This window comes from Aythya fuligula, chromosome 4, assembly GCF_009819795.1.
Source record: "Aythya fuligula isolate bAytFul2 chromosome 4, bAytFul2.pri, whole genome shotgun sequence".
NCBI lineage: Eukaryota > Metazoa > Chordata > Aves > Anseriformes > Anatidae > Aythya > Aythya fuligula.
In genome coordinates, this window is record NC_045562.1 from 68164609 (window position 1) to 68182476 (window position 17868).

The window sequence follows — 17868 nt, forward strand, 5'->3', positions numbered from 1 at the left end:
CAGAAACCAGAGCGATGGGCCAGGCTTCCAGGTGCTTTCAGGACTGTACAGACAGCAGCGAGGTGCTTGCACCCTGTGAAGAGGGGGAGAGGTGCCTGCTGGCGGCTGCTCTGTTAACTGGAGGAGATTTGCTGAATCAGATATGGAAAAAAAAAAAAAGTTTTTTCCTTTTAAGCTCGCTTAGCCACAGCTGAGCAAGTAAACTGCAGCTTGATTTATTTATTTATTTGCTTAAGGTAGTCAGGCAGCTAATGGGCTTTAAGAAGCTGGCCTCTGCAGCTAGCCCTGCGTAACACGATGGGAATCCTCGACTGAATCCCAACCAGTCCTGTACTGGGAATAACGTGGCCTGGTCCCAAATTCAGACGATGCCTTCTGAATGGAACAACACGTGCTTTCCCCTTACACCTTGTTCTGCATTCCCTCCTCGCTCTGTGCCAGCGTAGCAGTCCGTGGCTTCGATGCACTGCCTGGAATTCCCTCAGGTCTATTAATTCCCACTCTATTTTTTCCTCGGTGCACGTGGTGGGGTAGCGTAAGGCAGGCTGTTGGCCCAATTCTGTGCTCAGCTCAGGGGGTTCAGCAGGAGCTGTGTGTGCCTGCACCTGAACCTGGCCAGACCCCACAATTTTGGACGGCTGCGGAGCCTGCAGATATGGTTCTGGAAGCTCCAAGCATGAACATTTTAGCCAGTGGGTCATAAGCATAAAAAAGCATAATGCTCTTCCTTCACAGCAGCTGAGTTTGGGCCTTTTTTTTGAAAAACAAACAAACAAAACCACCAAAAGCCGCCCCCCCCCCGCCTGATCCAGACTTTCCTTGTCCTAAAAAGTGCAGTCCACAAGAGCGGGTAAGATTTTCCTTTTTTCGTCTCTTCAGGCCCTTCCTATTTTTGGAAGGAGAGGTTGTTTTGGGATTTGGTGGAGCCGTGTGTGCGTCCCGCGGGAGCCGAGCGGAGTGGCAGGACTCGCCAAAGGTTGCGAGTGGCTAGCACGTCCCTTCAAGCCTCGTTTATGTTACCCAATTGCTTTTTCTGCTCAAATTAGCATAACTAATTATGTAGCGTGAGGAGATTGACACAGCTGATACAGGAGAGGTGTGGGTTTGGATGTACATGAGGTCATCTGTTGCAATGTTCCTAACTTTAATAACTTGTCACGGGCTGCGTGCCCTACATTAGGAAAACCTGTACTAGGCTTTACCTTCATAGCAGGAATGCAGAAGATTTGGGAGACAGAGACTGCCTCTGAACGTACCAAAATGCCTCTAAAAGCCTGGAGAAGCACTTGTGAGTCCTGTCCTCCCAACAGGCAGCCTGGGATTAATGCCTAACGAATCTATCTGCCTTTGTTCCGTGGCTGTTTCCATTTAGGTACCTAAATGAAGATACAAGCTGCTAAATAAGGGCCTGCCTGGCATGTGGTCGCTGTCAGAACTCAGCAGCTGCTATTAAAGTCGGGAGCCCCGTCAGCGTTTGCACAGACCCTGTCGTAGGTACCAGGTTAGCTGGTGTTTACCAAACACGAAGGTGGCAAACCCTGTAATTCCCCCGAGAAAGCTGACCCAATCCCGATAGGTGAGCGCTGTCGTGTTGGCTGCTGAAATAAACACGGCATGGGTGGAGCAAATAATTCCTCGTAGGGAAATTCGGGAGCTGGTTGTGTACGTTTGGCTAGAAGCAGCTATTGGCTTTAGGTGCTCACAGGTATTTGAAACAGGCTGTCAGGTGCCTCGGTTCCCAGTGCCTGGATTTACATAGCCCTGTGGCAAGTGGGTCCAAACTTCAGGTTTTTCCTTTCACTGCCAGATGACTTCAGAACACCAGGCTGAAGAAATCGAGGCTGAATTTTGTGAGGAAGGCAGAAGAAGAAGGGAAGGGGCAGAGCTTTGGAGAGCCGTGCCATACCTTGCCGTCTCAAAATGGATTGCTTTCATATTCTGCTCAACTGTCCCCTGTCTGGCACGGAGACAATCAGCTCTGTGCTGCTCAATGGAAGAGGAAATAGAACGGAAATTATATTATAAACAAGGCCCTATCTGTGCTGTGGCCAGCTAAAGCTAACCTCTGAGGCAGGGCTGTCAGATGGCTGCAACCCTCCACTGTCCCGTGGCACCCTTTTGGGCCACTGTTTTGGGGGAAAAACACCGTGGAAGTGTTGCTGAGCTTCTAGTTCATTTAGTCCTGGAGCAGACCATGTTTAATTACAGCCGGCGTACTTAATTCTTCCCCGAAATTTGTTTATATATGCATCTACACTCTCTTTTCTACCCACCTCTAATTACAAGGTGTCAGTGACAGGGTTGGAGACGTGCAGCGAGATGTTTGGGGATGTTTGTTGTTATTTACTTCAGGGTGACTTCTTTTCTTCTTTTCCTTTGGTGTTTTCACTTGGGGCCTGAGCCCGTCCTGGGCTGGCTGGAACAGGCACCCCGCTGTCTCCGGCAGGGACAGGAAGGCCCCCCAGCTTCCTCGCTGGAGGACATCTCGGATACCTACAGCACTAAAGACAGCAGTACCCACCGGCTCCTTCCCCTCAAAGCAAATTCTCTTTGCTCCTTCATGCGCAAGCATCCGCCATTTGCTACTCTAAGATGGCCGCGAGGCTTTGGTGGAGGCAGGTGCTGAGGAAGTATCAGCACAAGCAAAAACAGAAGTAAGAAACGCACTGCACACCCATTTCTGATGCTTAATTCGCTGAATTTCCCAGTCAGACTTAACGCTTCCTACCTCTGAGAAGGAGAAAGTGATCGTCCGGGTGCCTAAATGGAGATACGGTCGCCTTAACTCTAAATAGGCTTTAAAAAAGCTGTTTGGTTGTTGTTCCTTGTGGTGCCTCATGCCTTCGATGCCAGGTGGGTTCCTGTGGCATTTCTCGGGCTAGAGATGGCCCTTAGGGTCACGTCGGTCCCTTGGTGTTTCCTTTTCGGTTGGACACACGGATATAACAGGCAGTAAAATGGCAACCACGGGTATCCAGCCTTCCTGATGCTGGGGCATCACTCTGACTTCAGGCAGGCAGAGGCCATCCCGTCACAGCCTGCTGCCATCCAAAGGCCTCGCGCTCAGCGTGTGAAGGCAGTCTGTGTTTTTAATTTAGCTAAAATAATTCAGCCCGCCTTGCCTCTCCTTTAATTTGGCATCATACAGTGGTGTTAAAAAAAAATTAAAATAATAATTCTTGAACATATTTGACATGTATAAAATAACTAGGTCTTTAGGGAGGCTTAAAATGAGGCAGCAGGAGCTTGCTGGGCCTCGCTCTGTGCTCTTCTTGCTCAGTGCTGAGCTAAAGCTCAACTTTTCTCGGCTTCTCTAAGCATTGTCGTCCCCCCACCCCCGCTTTTTTTTTTTTTTTTTTTTGAAGATCCTTCCTGTTGGCAACTGTCCTGAGACACGATGTTCTTGCTTAGCATTTTGATGTGGGGAAACAGTCTGATAATTAAAGCTGGTTTGAAGCCATGGGCTGATTTGTAAGCAGTGACTTGCGCTGGGGTGTTGTCGGCGGGTGGCCGCGTAGCTCGTGTGTGGTGCCACACTGCACCTTGAGCCTTCATCCTCGGGAGGGATGTACGTGCTCCCAGAGCTGCTGAGGGGGCATCTGTCCTCTTAAACCACCTTTTGGGGAGCTGTTGATTTGTGGAAAAATCAGTTGTCTTGTTGTCCTCCACTCGTGCAAACCCCTGGTGATGACAGAGTCTTTCCTTATTTCAGTAAGCTCACTTCTCTTCAACCCGTGCCCTGCAGTCCTCAACAAATTCCTGACAAGAGCTCTAGGAAAGGTACCAAAGGCACGCCTGCTGTAGGACTGCAAACCTGTGGCAGGAGGCTTGGATTTGTCGTGCAGGAGGGCATATGGTGTTCCCCTGATCACAGAGAGCAGGGCAGCATTGCCCCCGTGTGCAGGATGGAGTCGTGACCCACTCCTGGGGTTTCAGAGGGACCGTGTGTAAGTACGTGTGTGTCTTGTGTAACTTCAAGTGGGAATTAAAACCGCTTGATACCAGCGTGGTCTGATCTTGCAGCGACACTTTGCTTATCTCATTTGGTCTATCAGTGTTCTGAGGTAACAGACAAACTTCAGATCTGAAGTCTCCCCAGAGTGTAGCGTAAGAAACTTGAGTGCCAGTAAGACAGATGGATTTGAGAGGTCTAATTTAGGAGGACTACTAAGTTGCAATGTGTGCATCGTAATGTGTGAAACAAACAAGTGTAAGGCAGGCTGAAGGAAGTATTTAATAAGTTTAATGAAAACAAGGCTGATTATTTTTTTTGTAAGCTGTATTTTTGAGTATCTACAAATGCATTGCCATCACTCGTGCATTTCCCCACAAGGCACTGTTGGTTTTTGCCTGTGTTACGCAGGTGTGGCAGATGTGATGCCAAGCCTGTTGTGCTATGTGATACCTCCTGCTACTGCTCACAGGCAGCTGGGAGGTAAAAGCTGAAAGACAACCAGCAGATACCAGGGCTGAAAACAGAAGACGTTAGAAACAGAAATTCCTTTTCTGTAGGTGTAAGAATTATTCACGCTTGTTTGACTTTGAAGGTTTAAAATAACAGAAAACTGTTCTCTGTAGATGAGCACAACCTTAAAGGCTACATTACTTGGTTAGAATATTTTTATTTTTTTTAAACTGAGGAAAAAAAATCCATACGAGGGTGAAAACTTACTGCAGATGATTTCATCGGTTACCGTAATTTCCGGTTTCTGTTGCCTCAGCTTCTTGCAAGGTCAGAGATTTTTATTGCCTCTGGTCAGAGGATGGGGGAATCCTTTACGTGTAGCTTTGAGGTGGTAACCATCCAGGGAAGGCAAATGGCAGCCAGCTGCCGTTGTTTGCTCGGGATGCTTCTGGGAATCCCTGTATAGCCTGTAAATTCCTGTTGAAGTTTTCCGAGAAGCACATCTCGAATTTCTGCATGTTTCTGTTACTTACCTCGGAGACCTGAGACAATGAAGGGCTGTTAAACCTTCCCTGGCTGCTGCTCAAAACGGAGCAGCTTACGACAGTGAGCTGAAGCCTGGGGAAAGTGGTGTGGAAGCCAAGCCTGACTGCAGGGAGGAGGAGCGCTGGAAAAACACGAGGAGAGGAGAGGAGAGCGGTCAGATGTCAGTCCTGAGGCTGTGGTTCCCCCACAGCTAAAACTGGTACCAGTCCGAGCTGCTGGTGTCCCTTGCTCACACTGTGCTGCCGTGCACATGGTGTGAAGAAAGCAAGCTGTGTTTTCGTTTTGTCCTCTCGTGGGGTCGGTCTGCAGGCAGTTCGGGCGCTGGGGTGTGCGTGAGGTGGGATGGCGCCGGCAGGGCACGCAGCAGGGTCACGCCTCACGCGCCTCCATGGCGGCTCCTGCGCGCGTCACCGCGGCTGGGGGAGTGCTGGAGTGGGAGAAGATTGAGGAGTTGGGTGGTAACAGGGACTAAATGTACCGCAGGGCTTTTATTTCCTCTGCTGGCCAAAGTAAAGTGTGGCTCTGGGATGTTTCATGCTCTGCTGCTGCCGTGAGAGACGCTCCTGAGGGGCAGCCTGAGCCCAGGACACCCAGGGCCTCACAAGGGGCATGCTTGGCTGCTGAGGTGAGCATCGGTCCTGGTGCTTCAAGTCTCATTTCTGGCACCAGCTGGTGGACAAAAAGCAGTGGATGGGCCGCAGAGAAGGGGCTATGCTGGGGCCTGGTGAGGCAGAGGAGAGCTTTGGGGTGGGAGATGCCAGCCCCCAGCTGCTGAGGCTCAGGTTGGGCCTCACACTGCTGCTGCCCAGGTTGCTGCTTCACACAGATGTTCCAGCCCAAAGTAAGCCCCCCCAGGAGCTCCTGTTGTTTTTGCAACCTTGCTTCTGTCTTATGGGGTACTCTGGCCTCCACAGCCCACCCTCCAGTGCAAGAGCACTGAAAGCTGCTTGTAGGTTTCCTGAGAGATGAAGAAATATCAGTGTCACCCTGTGCTCATACTGTAGGACAGGCAGCTGCTTTACCCAGCAGGAAGCTTCTCAAGGGTCAGGGAAAGGAGGAAGAAGAGAAGAGGACAATATAAGGCACCAAGATTTCCTCCTCTCCGTCAGCAGTCAGGAGCCTCCCAGTATAAACCAGTATCCACCTGTCCCCAGCTAGCTTTCTGCATGCTGCTTAGCAGGCCAAATATTTATACCTTTACGGTATTGCAGATACTTCCTTTAAATTACACTTGCTAAAAGATGTAGGAATAGGTCTGGTACATGCATATATTCTAAAATGTGAACAATCTGCAGCTTTTGGAAGGTAAAAACAAACAAACAAACAAAAACAGTTAAGTGTGGGGTCCTGGCTCAGCAAGTGGGCCAAAGCGACACTAAGTGAAAGTAAATAAAGGCAGTATGAATGCTTCAGAGTGATAAAGTGCAGAAAACATGGAAATGGTAAACTTTGTCGGGGCAGCAGATATTTTCTTCTGTCCCCTGTAGTGCAAGAGTTAGCACCATCACCACCCATTTCTAACCGGTATTCACATGAAAACTTGTGGATGACCAAGTTCATAGCAGCCATGGTTCTTTCAAAGGTAATGATTTTAAGATACGCTTGGAGCCATTGCCTTTGTAGGCAAGTGATGTCACACATTTGGGCACTTCAGAAGTACCTGAAGACCGACAGCTACCTGGCTGCTAGAGCCATTTGGCAAGTTCCAATGTAGAGAAATGGATGCATGAAAATATTTGGGACTCTGAAAATGCATGTAGAGTGTGAAACTCCTAGAAAATGCTGAAGTAAACACGGCTGGGTATTGCATTTAATCCACTAGCAATCTCTTCAATTAGGTACTCAGAGCTTTTTCCAGCTGTTTGTTTCCACAGTACCTTCCCGTGCTTCACTGTTGAATTTAGTTGTAGGGGCTTGTGTGAGGTATTGGATGTAGAGAAAAAAATACATATATTTGGAACAATCCTTCTATGAATCTTCACCTGCAGCACAAATTTTAGCATTTTCTTCTTAGTTCAAGAAAAGAAAAGTGCATCCATTACAGGCCGCTGATGTTTGGTTTATTTTTTCTTTGTATAATAAGAACCAAAGAAGTTTGCTGTAAGGGCACTGCTGAATTTTCTGGTTTTGACTCGGAGGCACTGAGCTGTGAGCAAATATTTCACACATCTCGAAGCAATCAGAATGTCCAAGTGCGGCACACTGGGTGCCTTGCCATGGTACAGTGCTTTAATACTAAGAGGTTTTCTTTCCTTTTCACTAAAGTAAATTTGTTGAAGTAGCTTGTGCCGCTTGAATATGACCCTCTTTTGAAAAAAGGAATATATGTTTGAGGTATCCTTTGTAGAATAAAAATAAAAAAATAAAAAAAATATATTGAAAGTGTTTCTGATTGAAATAAATATGGAAAAGACTGGATTTCATTCTTCAGTGAAGGGTTGTTATCTTCCATTGTATTTGATCTTTTTCTGAAGATATTCAAAATGCTGTAAAGATCATTAATAAAGAGGTTTCCTTAGAGCATTTTTCTATGACTTTCTATTATTTATGATTGAAGTTTTAGTTATAATATCTCAAAATGTCTTCGTAAACATGTCTTCTAATTGGTACAGGATTATCTTTGGTAGCTTACAAAAAGTATTTCCATCTGTAAATACATCATTCCTGACACGTACTTCAGGAAAAGTATTAGCTTAAGGAGGAGTAAGGCAAGTGTGTGTGAATACTGACTTAGACTAAGCAGAGCATTTAATTACTCGTGTGCCTACATTGTATGTATGGACACAATACCACGAATGTAGAAAACGACATGAGAACATTTCATTTACAGTACCATTAAAGCCATTTGCAGCCATATTCTGTCACTGCTCAAGTGGGATTGTGCATAAAATGCAAAGAACTGAAGCTCTGAAGAGATCCTGACTTCTTGTGGCAGAGTCCACTCTAAAGGAGTTGGCGCTGAGGTCGGTGTGCAGGCAGAATCCTCTCTGTTGTTTTACCTTCATGTCAGGTGAATTCTGACGTTGCACTGGGGAAGTTTTTAATGCTGGTCTCTATTTTTTTTTAAAAAACAAATAATGGTAAAGATATGAATAGTAATGCTGTCTTCATTCATCATGACCAATAAGAGTTGCGAAAGATCCTGATTTGCTGATTTTTTATGACTAAAACTTCACTGCTCCCCATACGCAGGTGCTGATCTTTCATAAATAAAACTGTGAAGAGTCTTCCTGTAGAAACGCAAGCATCTTACAACTGCAGTTAGCTCACTTCTGTATTTTATGCTGAATTTCATGTCTGGTAGGGAGATAAAACCACCATTCTTTAGGGAGAAAACACAACAGTTAGATTGTGGCAGGGGTCTCTGACCTTGAGCTGTGGGCTCAGCCCAGACCCTTTTGGTTCACAAAGTACCTGGAGAACATTTGACTCCAGAAGTGATTTTTTTGGTGCAGAGATTCCTCTCTTGACTGCATCCTAGGTACGTTATTAATCCAGATTACATAGTCATTATGCAACAATGAAAAATTTAGTAACTGCTCTATATTTAAACCTGTGTATATTAACTTCATTGCACAGCACCAGGACCAGGATAGGTGTAAATGTGGAAAAAAATGCAAAACACGAGAGGAAGAATTTGAAATGCTTCGGTAACGCTGTCCAGTTTGTAATAATATTGCTAATTCTAGATTCATTTCAAAATTTTTGCTCACATTACCTGTAATAGGTTTATGTTCTTTGAAGTGTGTGTGTGAGGAGGGTGCTTGGATTAAAAACTCTGGGGGCTTTACTTGTGAGGTAGGACAGAACTTACCCCGTGATAGGATCCGAGGCTGTCTGGCTTTTGGATTGAGATAATTGAGTACAGGAATGATGAATTTTTAATTTTTGCATTATTTCAAATGTAGCTTGTTCTCACTAGTACAGCTTTTAATGATTGGATTTTCAACGTCATTTGAATGTTTGATGTATTGTGCTCTTTTCTTTGCATAGCATCACCATGCACGTATATTTAGCAGTTGATTTGAGAGTATGACAACCTCCTGTACACACTGCTTAGCTTAGTGGACTAAATTTGGGAGATCTGAAATAGAGACACATGTTCAGCCATGCAAGCATTTTTAGCAGTGAAAACATCTTGCAGAAAGCACAGCTTGGGCCTTCTTGTGAGGCAAGCGTTGGTTCCTGCCCATGCATGCCTCAGTAGTACATGATGGTTGGGCTGTGGGTGTTGAAACAAAGTGGAGTGGACAGTTCTAGGACCTGCCATGGGACAGAAAACGTGGCTGATAGAGTTGGGCCTTCCCTTTTACAGCCAGCGTTGAGTCAACAAGAGAAGGAGTACGTGTGAGAGTCGCTCTTCTAGCCTGGGGAGGACGGGGACTGAGACCTCGAGGACACACCAGGTGGACATGTCAGGAATTTGACCTGTATCTGTTGAGATTTATGTTCTTCTCCGTGCTTGTTGAGAAATCACGGATGAGCATTGCCATTTGGATGCTTCCTGCAAGTGATTCCGCACAGCTGTGACAGGATTTCTCATTGTCACAAGCATCCGTGGCCATTTAATTTTGCTTAGGCCTGGCTGAGGCATGCCATGCTGAGGAAAAAGCAACTTGTATGGGACATGCACTTGCCAAAGGAAAGCTTTGCCTTTCCAGTTGGCTTTGTGTAGATTGGTGGTTTAAATAACAGGCCCCAAATAGGGTCCCTGGATTTGTACCTGTATGGTTTAGGAAACATACCTTTGTTTCTTCGCTGCCATCAGGGAGCTGGGCAGCTGAATATACCTGCTTTTTGACTGTCTGTAGGCTGTTTCTGTCATTGTGTTGTGTAAAAAAACTGCAGAGCCCATGTGGAAAGACTACAGGTGGATCAGGTCGCTCCCCGAGCCTACAGCACTGTACTGGGTCGGATTGGCACGGTGTCAAGTGCATCATTTTTGTTAGCAGGGGCAATTTTCTGAGTCAAATACTGCATCTTCACAAGCAATCTGATTTGTGTGATCACTGAAATCTCCATCGGAGGGACCGGTGGTTTTGTCTAGGTGACTCTTGAAAAACCTCCGAGGACAGCAGTTCTGCAGCCTTTCTGGGCAACCTATGCTAGTTGTGCACCACCGCCCTCGTAAAAAATTTGTTTCTTAATGACCATCATGAAGCTCCCAATTCACAACCATTGCTTCTTATTACATTAATTGGCCTTACTGAGGAGGATTTTGTTCCCATTGCAACCACCCATCAAGTAGTTGTAGGAATTTCTTGGAATTGTTGCAGTTTTCCTGGAATTAAGATTATCCAGTGTGAACAATAGGCTTTTTTGTTTCGTTTTCCCCCCCTTTGCAGTGTAGTATTCCATTTCTTGCTGTCTTAAAATGTATTTGCACCCAGGATTTCCTACATATGGAGAAGTTTTTTTGACTATTACTTCACAGATGCATTTACTGCAATTTCGAAAATGGTTCGAGCCAAAGATCTTCATTTGCTTTTGTGTGGCAGCCTGTCTGGGAGATGCGGTGAGCGGAGCGGCCAGTGTTTCTCCTGGCTTTTCGTGGTCGAGCGCTGGAGTGGGGTCTCTGTGGGCTGCAGTGAGTGGTCTTCAGACAAACCTCTGGTGGATGTGCCCGTGTGGGGAAGCTGCCAGCACCACAGGGTTTCTGCTTTGTCCTGTGGTGGAGCGCCCTGAGGCAGGCCTCAACTTCCCAGCTGGACGCCCACAGGTGATGAAGCAGAAGAGGGAACGGCCTAAAGTTGTGCCGGGGGAGGTTCAGGTTGGAAATGAGGAGACATTTCTCTTCAGAAAGAGTGGCCGAGCATTGGGACGGGTTGCCCAGGGAGGTGGTGGAGTCACCGTCCCTGGGGGTGTTCAAGGAAAGGTTGGGCCCAGTGCTTGGGGACATGGTTTGGTGGTGACATTGGTGGTAGGGACAGTAGGAGCAGATCATCTTGGAGGGCTTATCCAACCTTGATGATTCTGTGATTCTGAAGAGACCTGAGGCACAGCACCGCTGACCCACACCTTGTGGTGTGGCAGGTTTCGTCCTGTTGTCTGTGCAGAAGTGCTGACCAGTAGTGCCCAGTCAAAACCAGTTCAGGGGAGTCCCAGCTGGCAGACGTTGCCTCAGAACATCCAAAACCCTGGTATTTTCTGGCAAAAAGCAGATGTACCAGTGTGAGACAGGTCCCTCTGGCGTTGGCTTCCCAGCTCCAGCTTGGCACCTCACTGCTGCTGCACAGCTCAAGGATGCAGATTTGGGGCACTTTTTAATAGATCCTCACCTTGGATCAATTCAGGAGTGGCAACGAGGGGGATGTTTCTGTGCATCCGCATGAGGTGGGGAAAGTGCTCACTTTTATAGGCACTGCTTTACTGGCCTGACATCACACGTGGTGTGGGCGAACGTGCCGGGTTTTGAAGCTGGAGCAGTGTAATTACCGCGCCTGAACTGCATCTCACGTAGGGAGACCGTTCCCCTGTTCCTCTGGGACCGGGCGGCTTGTTTTCTAGGTGGAGTACGTGGCGTGATCTGCGAAGCACAAAGCAGCTCGGGCTGTGATTACCTCTGTGGCTGCCTGCTGGGTGGTTCCCCTCGGCCGAGGAGAGCGAGCAGTCGGGTCCCTGCAGTAAAGGAGGGAAGGCAGTGCTGGCAGATCCTGTACGTGACAGCTCACCTGCCGTGAAGTTCGGGTCCCTTGCTGCTGGTGGTGTGGTCTGTTACCATAACATGCCTGAAACGTTTGCTGGCATTATTACAGTGTTTTTTTTTCTGTGATGTGTAAACTGGAAAACACGGGGATATTTACTCTGGTAACTGTGATGGGCTGCTTTTCTTTTGTTACCTTCCTAATCCCTGCCATCGATTATGCTTTTGTGCTGTGATGTATGAATTAGCCTCATAAATATGCCCGTATTTATGTAAAGATCTACGTGCTTATGCTTTAAAATCTTTCATGATTTTATAGGTGCTGAGTGAATAAATGAAATAAATACCCTAAAAAAAATGAAATTAGAATAGGTCTTTTAGTAGATGTGCTTATTACATACAGTGCTGACAGTAGCTAGTGCTGAGAATGCTTTTAAGTGTTTTATTTTTTTTTAATATTTAGCTCTTTTTAATTCTTCTTGTTGGTTGTTTAAAATATTCTTCTTAGCTTCAGTCACATGCTCTTCCTAGCAGTTCTGTGAAGTCCTGCTTTACCTGGTTTGCATACAACACAACAAGAATGAGTGCTTTGAAAAGGCACACGGCATTGCCCACTGATCGTGGTTGGATCTCTGTTAATTCCCCAGCTGACGGTAATGGAGCACACTAAAACCTGATTTTTTCCCCGTGGCAAGCAGACTTTCTTCAAATAGCAACAGAGGCTGAAAAGTTCAGCATGCAGTCGAGCTCCGTTAATGTTTTTCAGGATTCCTACCAAGCAGATCTCAGATCAGCAGTTCTGTATGTTCACTATAATGCTTCTAACTACTGTAAGCACACTGCTAGTTCCATTTCCATGTATTTAACTCTCTCTTTGCTGCTTGGATGCTATTCTTGTCCTCTTCCTTGCCACGTCCTCCTTTATCTGCAGTCCCTACTTCTGTCAGCTGTCTAAATAGAGTTGCATCCAAGTTGTGCTGAGTGACGCAGATGACTGCGTGCGTGTTTAGAGGCCATTTAAAAACCAAAAAGATTAATAGAATTTAGTGCCTGAAGCAAGTTTTTTATTTAAAACACGGAAAAGCCAGGTAGTTGGCAGAGGCTAGAGACACAGTTTTCAGTACAGATACCAGTAGTCCCTAATTGGGGTACTTTCTCTTTTGGACCTATTTTAAAGGTCAGTGTCTGAATTTAAATCAGCAGTTACAGGGTGCTCTGCAGGCTGGTGGGGTTACTTACCTGGGTATCTACCCGAGTCCATAGTGCTGTTGGTTAAATAAAAGCTTTTATATTGTTAAATTTAGAACCTTGAATTTAAAAACAAACCCCAGGCCTAAACAAAGAACATGTCGTTGCTTTTCTCTTGAGAATTGCATTTTCACCAATAATCTTTTTCTCCTGAATGGAGAATTAATAATGAAGAATTAATAATTTCATAGAAATGCTCTTTGAATTCCCACCTAATACACTGCTGATGTATAGGCAGCCAGAACTAAATGTGTTGTCATTACAGCACTGAATTTTAATTAGTTTTTTTGCTTTGTTTTACTTCTTTCCCCCATTTATTCTCAGGTTGTCTCTATATTGCACTAATCATTCCAATTACACATGTAATTTGTCATCAGTGTATATTAAATCCTCTCAAGTGGCACTTCAGACTAATGCTGAATTCTTCTTCTGAACTGAGTGTTCAAAAGAAGGTTCATTCTTGACCAGGAGTGTTCAGTTTCCTGCAGTTTGTTTTGTTTCCTTCATGTGTACAGCATGTAGCAGATCTGAGAAAGATAATTATTCATGTCACACTTGTGATCCGCTTTGCTTACTATGACTGCTTTGTGGGGGATGTAGGCACGCTCCAGATCATCGTGTTGTTCAAGCTGTAACAGACTGGCAGAGAGAAAATATTACAGATGTTGCTCGTGTAAGCGCTTCTGCATCTATTTCTATCTCATTGTCAAACTGAGAGGTAATTTCGTCAGGATTCCTGTTCAGGATTATGCACGAAAAACAGGAGGGATTTTCTCTTGGTTTTAACTGTAGAAATACTCACACAATGTTCTTTTTTTCACTACTGCTTTGTTTTGGATAGTTAAAGTAAGGTTGTAAGAAATGAAGAAATACAAAGAAATGCAAAGAAATTACACAATGAAATATAAAATGTTTGGAAACGGAGTGTCTGCAGAAATACCACCTCCTTGATCCACGCTTGCTGATGGGTTTGATGTCATTAACACAGGAGAAAGGCTGTTGAGAGCAGTAGTAGTACCACTTGAAAAGGTGAAGCAGGACCCAGCGTGGCCAGAGCTGGTTTCTCCCTGAAGTCCGTGTTTTTCTTCTTTATACAACCTCGAAGTCAGCGTGCAACTTTGGTTGAATTACTCTGAGTGTACTTCCCCTTCCTTAAGTTGGGACTAGCCAGGCTGAGCAAACTGCTTTGAAATCTAGGTATGAAAATACTGCATAAATGTGCCAAGCAGCATTACTACATTTCGAGTGACCTTTTGCTCTGAAACTTTGCCAAAGGGAGGGGAGAGGAAGCCACTGTTGAATCGAGCTCTGCAGAGAGATCCTGCAAACAGATGGTGTTTGCATATAGGATGTGCTATCCGAGTGCAACTGTACTACAACGCTCTTCATTTTTAATGATTGCAGGCGGGCTAAACTCCGGCTATATTTGGAGCAGCTAAAACAGCTTGTGCCTCTCGGGCCGGACAGCACCAGGCACACCACCCTCAGCCTGTTGAAAAGAGCTAAGATGCATATCAAGGTAAAAACGTTCATCTGTATTTTATTTTATTTTTCCGTTTTTAAGGCAGAACCTTCCAGAATGTGTATCCATAGAGAGGAAGTTAATTTTCACACAAAATCCATACCCATATGTCTCATCTTCTGGATATGTTCATCCTCATTAGATGCAGGGATTTCACTCAGTGTCAAGTTTTGGTGTGTTTTACAATTTACCCAGCAGTCTCAGATACATGAAATGGTGATTTTGTGGTTTCTGCTTAGTTTACATTGTATTAAGAATATATATGTATCAGGGCTCTTCTTTGATTAATATATGTTTTTTAATCAAAGTAGCGTTGGTACTCCACTAATTTCAATGTAAAAATATTAACAAGTAATAATGAAATAACGAGTGGAGTCAAAGGATTTTATAGCCACTATAAGTCTTGTCCTCATCCTTTACCCCGATGACCAGATCCTGGAGCATTTGACAGTCATCGAAAAGAAACCAAAAATAAATGTAATCTCATGTTAGCTGCCACTCCCCTTGCATATTTGTGCATGTAACATCTGTGCCACAAGTTGAAAACAAAACCAAAACCTCACCTGTGCGTCAGCAGCAGTACAGGTCATGTATTTGCACAGGTAAACAAAGGAAGATCCTCCCCAGGCCTCCTCCTTTCCAAGGCACTCTAGTTTCACTCTCATAGTTTTCAGGGAAATCAGGCTACGTGCAAATATAAAACAAGTATTTAAATGTAAAAACTTAAAGAATGCAGATTGCTGCTGCTGTGTCCAAGACTGTAATTATTCATCTGGCATTTCTTCAGTGTTAGAGGGGAAAAGATAGGAAAGTGAAAAGTGTGAAGAGAGGTCAAACGCTGCCAGTAATCTAGGAATATTTCTGCAAACAGCCTGCTGTTGTACAGCATTAAGATTCAGTGCAATTGCAGAAATGGGTGTAATTCGTAGGAAGTACTAAAGATGAATTTAAGCAAAACCATACCTCGAGAACAAGGTTACTGAGCTACTTCAGCTCTTGTAAGCACATTTACTCCAGCTGAGCAACCCCTGTTTTTACCATTTGAGATTTTGGCCTCATGTTTATAATTCAGGCTAACATGCATGAAAGGCACTGCGTGTGGTTTTTGTCTTGGGCTCCCCCCCCCCACCATCGTGGGTTTATGCATACAAACTGCAAATCTGTTTTTACAAGTGGCAAGTGTGAGAGATCAGCCATGTAGTTACCATTTCAGCTGCTGATAAAAAAAAAAAAAAGCTAGGAGCATGTTGTTTCAAAGTCCATCACGCATAGTACCAAGTCCTCATTCTCTGAAAAGTGAAACTGAAGTTTAGTTTTCTTTTTGAGATTTTAACCAAACCTATCCCTCCTGGCCTGACACTTAATTGTTCCTCTTCATTCGGCCTACAGGCTTTGAAGACAGCTACCTCCCTGCTGCACTGCCAGAGCGTGCCAGTGCCCCTCTGTCATTTCTAATACAATAATCTAGTCCAATAATTAGTTTTGAACACACACTCGCTCACCAAAACTTGCCCTGAACGATTGGACAGTTTTGAGACAGTTTTGAGTCTCCTGGATACAAATCACTAAGTTCATTCCCAAAATAGTTGTTAGAGTTTGGGACTGCGGCCAGGAAAACACAGGAAAAGGAAATCTGATCAATTGGGCACACTTGGTTTGCTGTGTACATGGATGTGCCAGCCCATTTTCTTACTCTAACCTTGTGTTCCTATGCGTGATGTGTATCTAAGTAGTGTGGGGCCTTACAGGCTACAGAAGTTAGTTTTCAAGTCAGCAGGGAAGCTGCCTCGTTGAATAATGGCAATTAGGTTTTCAAAGATAAATGCGTCTGCTTTAAGGGTTGCATTGGAACAGCAGAATCTTTGTGGTCATTTGGCCTGTGGTTTTGTGTATGCTGTCCCACGCCAGCCTTCTCTAGAAAACCAAGCCTAGGTTCATTCAGACGGTAGGGAAGAATCAGCAGCAGCAGTGTTCGCTCCCAGTACATCCCCTAAATTGTATGGGCATGTAAACACAGCTCAAAGAGAAATTCAGTCTTCCTTGTATGTGCTTTTACTGCTACAACATGCAATTTATTTAATAATTTAGATGAAAAAAATCGTCTTTTTATTTTTTTTTTTTTGGCTTTGATTTGTTCATAGTTCCTGCTTTTGATCCCATTGTACTCATTGTATTTTCTTCCCTAGTTATGTAGACAATTTTTGAAAATGGCTATCGGTACAAAAACATCGGCAAATTGTTCAGTTGAAACCCTAGAGTAAAATGTTTCTGTACGACATTTGTACCAACAGTGCAGCACGTTTTACAGGGTGTGAGGTATTCTTTTTATTTCCAAATACCTTCTTTTATCCAAGCAACAGGGGAGATTTTAGGCAGAGCTGTGCCGGGATCCTTTCAGAGGCTATTTGCTGGGAAATATTGGATTAATAGCACTGATTTGATAGGCGGTTATCATAGAATTACCAGAGTAGCTCCAGAGAAGTTCTAGGAAAGAGAAATGCAAGAATGAAGGTAATTGTTGGTAAAAGCCTCCTCTTTTATACAAGCAGTACTGGAGTAATGTTAGTGAAGTGCTCTAAGAGGTAAACATTTCCATAGCCTGTGGTAGGAGGGAGACCATTGAGGAGCCTCATAATGGTTCCTTTACGGTAAAAACTTCTTTATTTCACCAAAACAGGCATTGCATTCTGACTGAAACCTGAGCTGTGCTCTGGTTATCAAAGATGATGACAGTTTTGCCTGACAGAATGATTAAAATATTCCCCAGAACCAAGGCAACAATAATTCAGTCTTAGCTGAGGAACTTGCTAGTGGCAAAGGAGTCTCTAAGGGATTTTTTTTTCCCCTGTATCCATGTCTTTTGCTGTGAAACAAACTCAGTTCTGGCCTGGACAGTTGAAATTGTAGGGAGCTCTGAATAACAGTAGCAAAGACGATTTTGCCTGATCATCAATTCCTGCTCTAAAAGAACTGCTCATGAAAAGATCTTAAGTTACTTTTGCTTTAATGTGGATAAAAACCGGTGGCTTACCAGTTCTCTCTCCCTTTAAGAAATTGGAAGAACAGGACCGAAAAGCTCTAAATATTAAAGAACAATTACAGCGGGAGCACCGCTACCTCAAGCGCAGGTTGGAGCAGCTATCCGTGCAGGGCATGGAGCGCATCCGCACTGACAGCATGGGATCAACAATATCCACTGACTCTGAACAAGGTAACGCAACCAGGGCTTCCCAGAGGGAGCTGCAGGAGCAGGAAGGAAAAGGGAAGCAGGGAAGCAAGAAAACAGAAAAGCATTATTTAGAACTAAAATCAAGCTTTCAACAAAACCCAGGAAAAATTGTTCCGTTATGCAATCTGCAGAATAAAAAACTACTATATCTTTTGTACATTCTTTGCAAAACATTTTTTTTTCTAATCAGTTTTGATTTTTGTAAAGCTATTTATACAGCGTGAGTTTTTGCCAGTTTTTTAAACAATTACCATTTAATGTTCCGAATTTTTAGT

General features: G+C 44.6%; 1 protein-coding gene across 2 annotated transcripts in view; it reads left to right on the forward strand.

Annotated features, from left to right (window-relative positions):
- Positions 1 to 17868, forward strand: part of MXD4 (MAX dimerization protein 4) — a 35498-nt gene that overhangs the window by 14108 nt on the left and 3522 nt on the right. For both annotated transcript variants that reach the window (XM_032186642.1, XM_032186643.1), the window contains exons 4-5: positions 14247 to 14361; positions 17416 to 17575. In XM_032186642.1, the coding sequence (XP_032042533.1) occupies positions 14247 to 14361; positions 17416 to 17575 (275 nt within the window). The remainder of the gene's footprint in view (positions 1 to 14246; positions 14362 to 17415; positions 17576 to 17868) is intronic.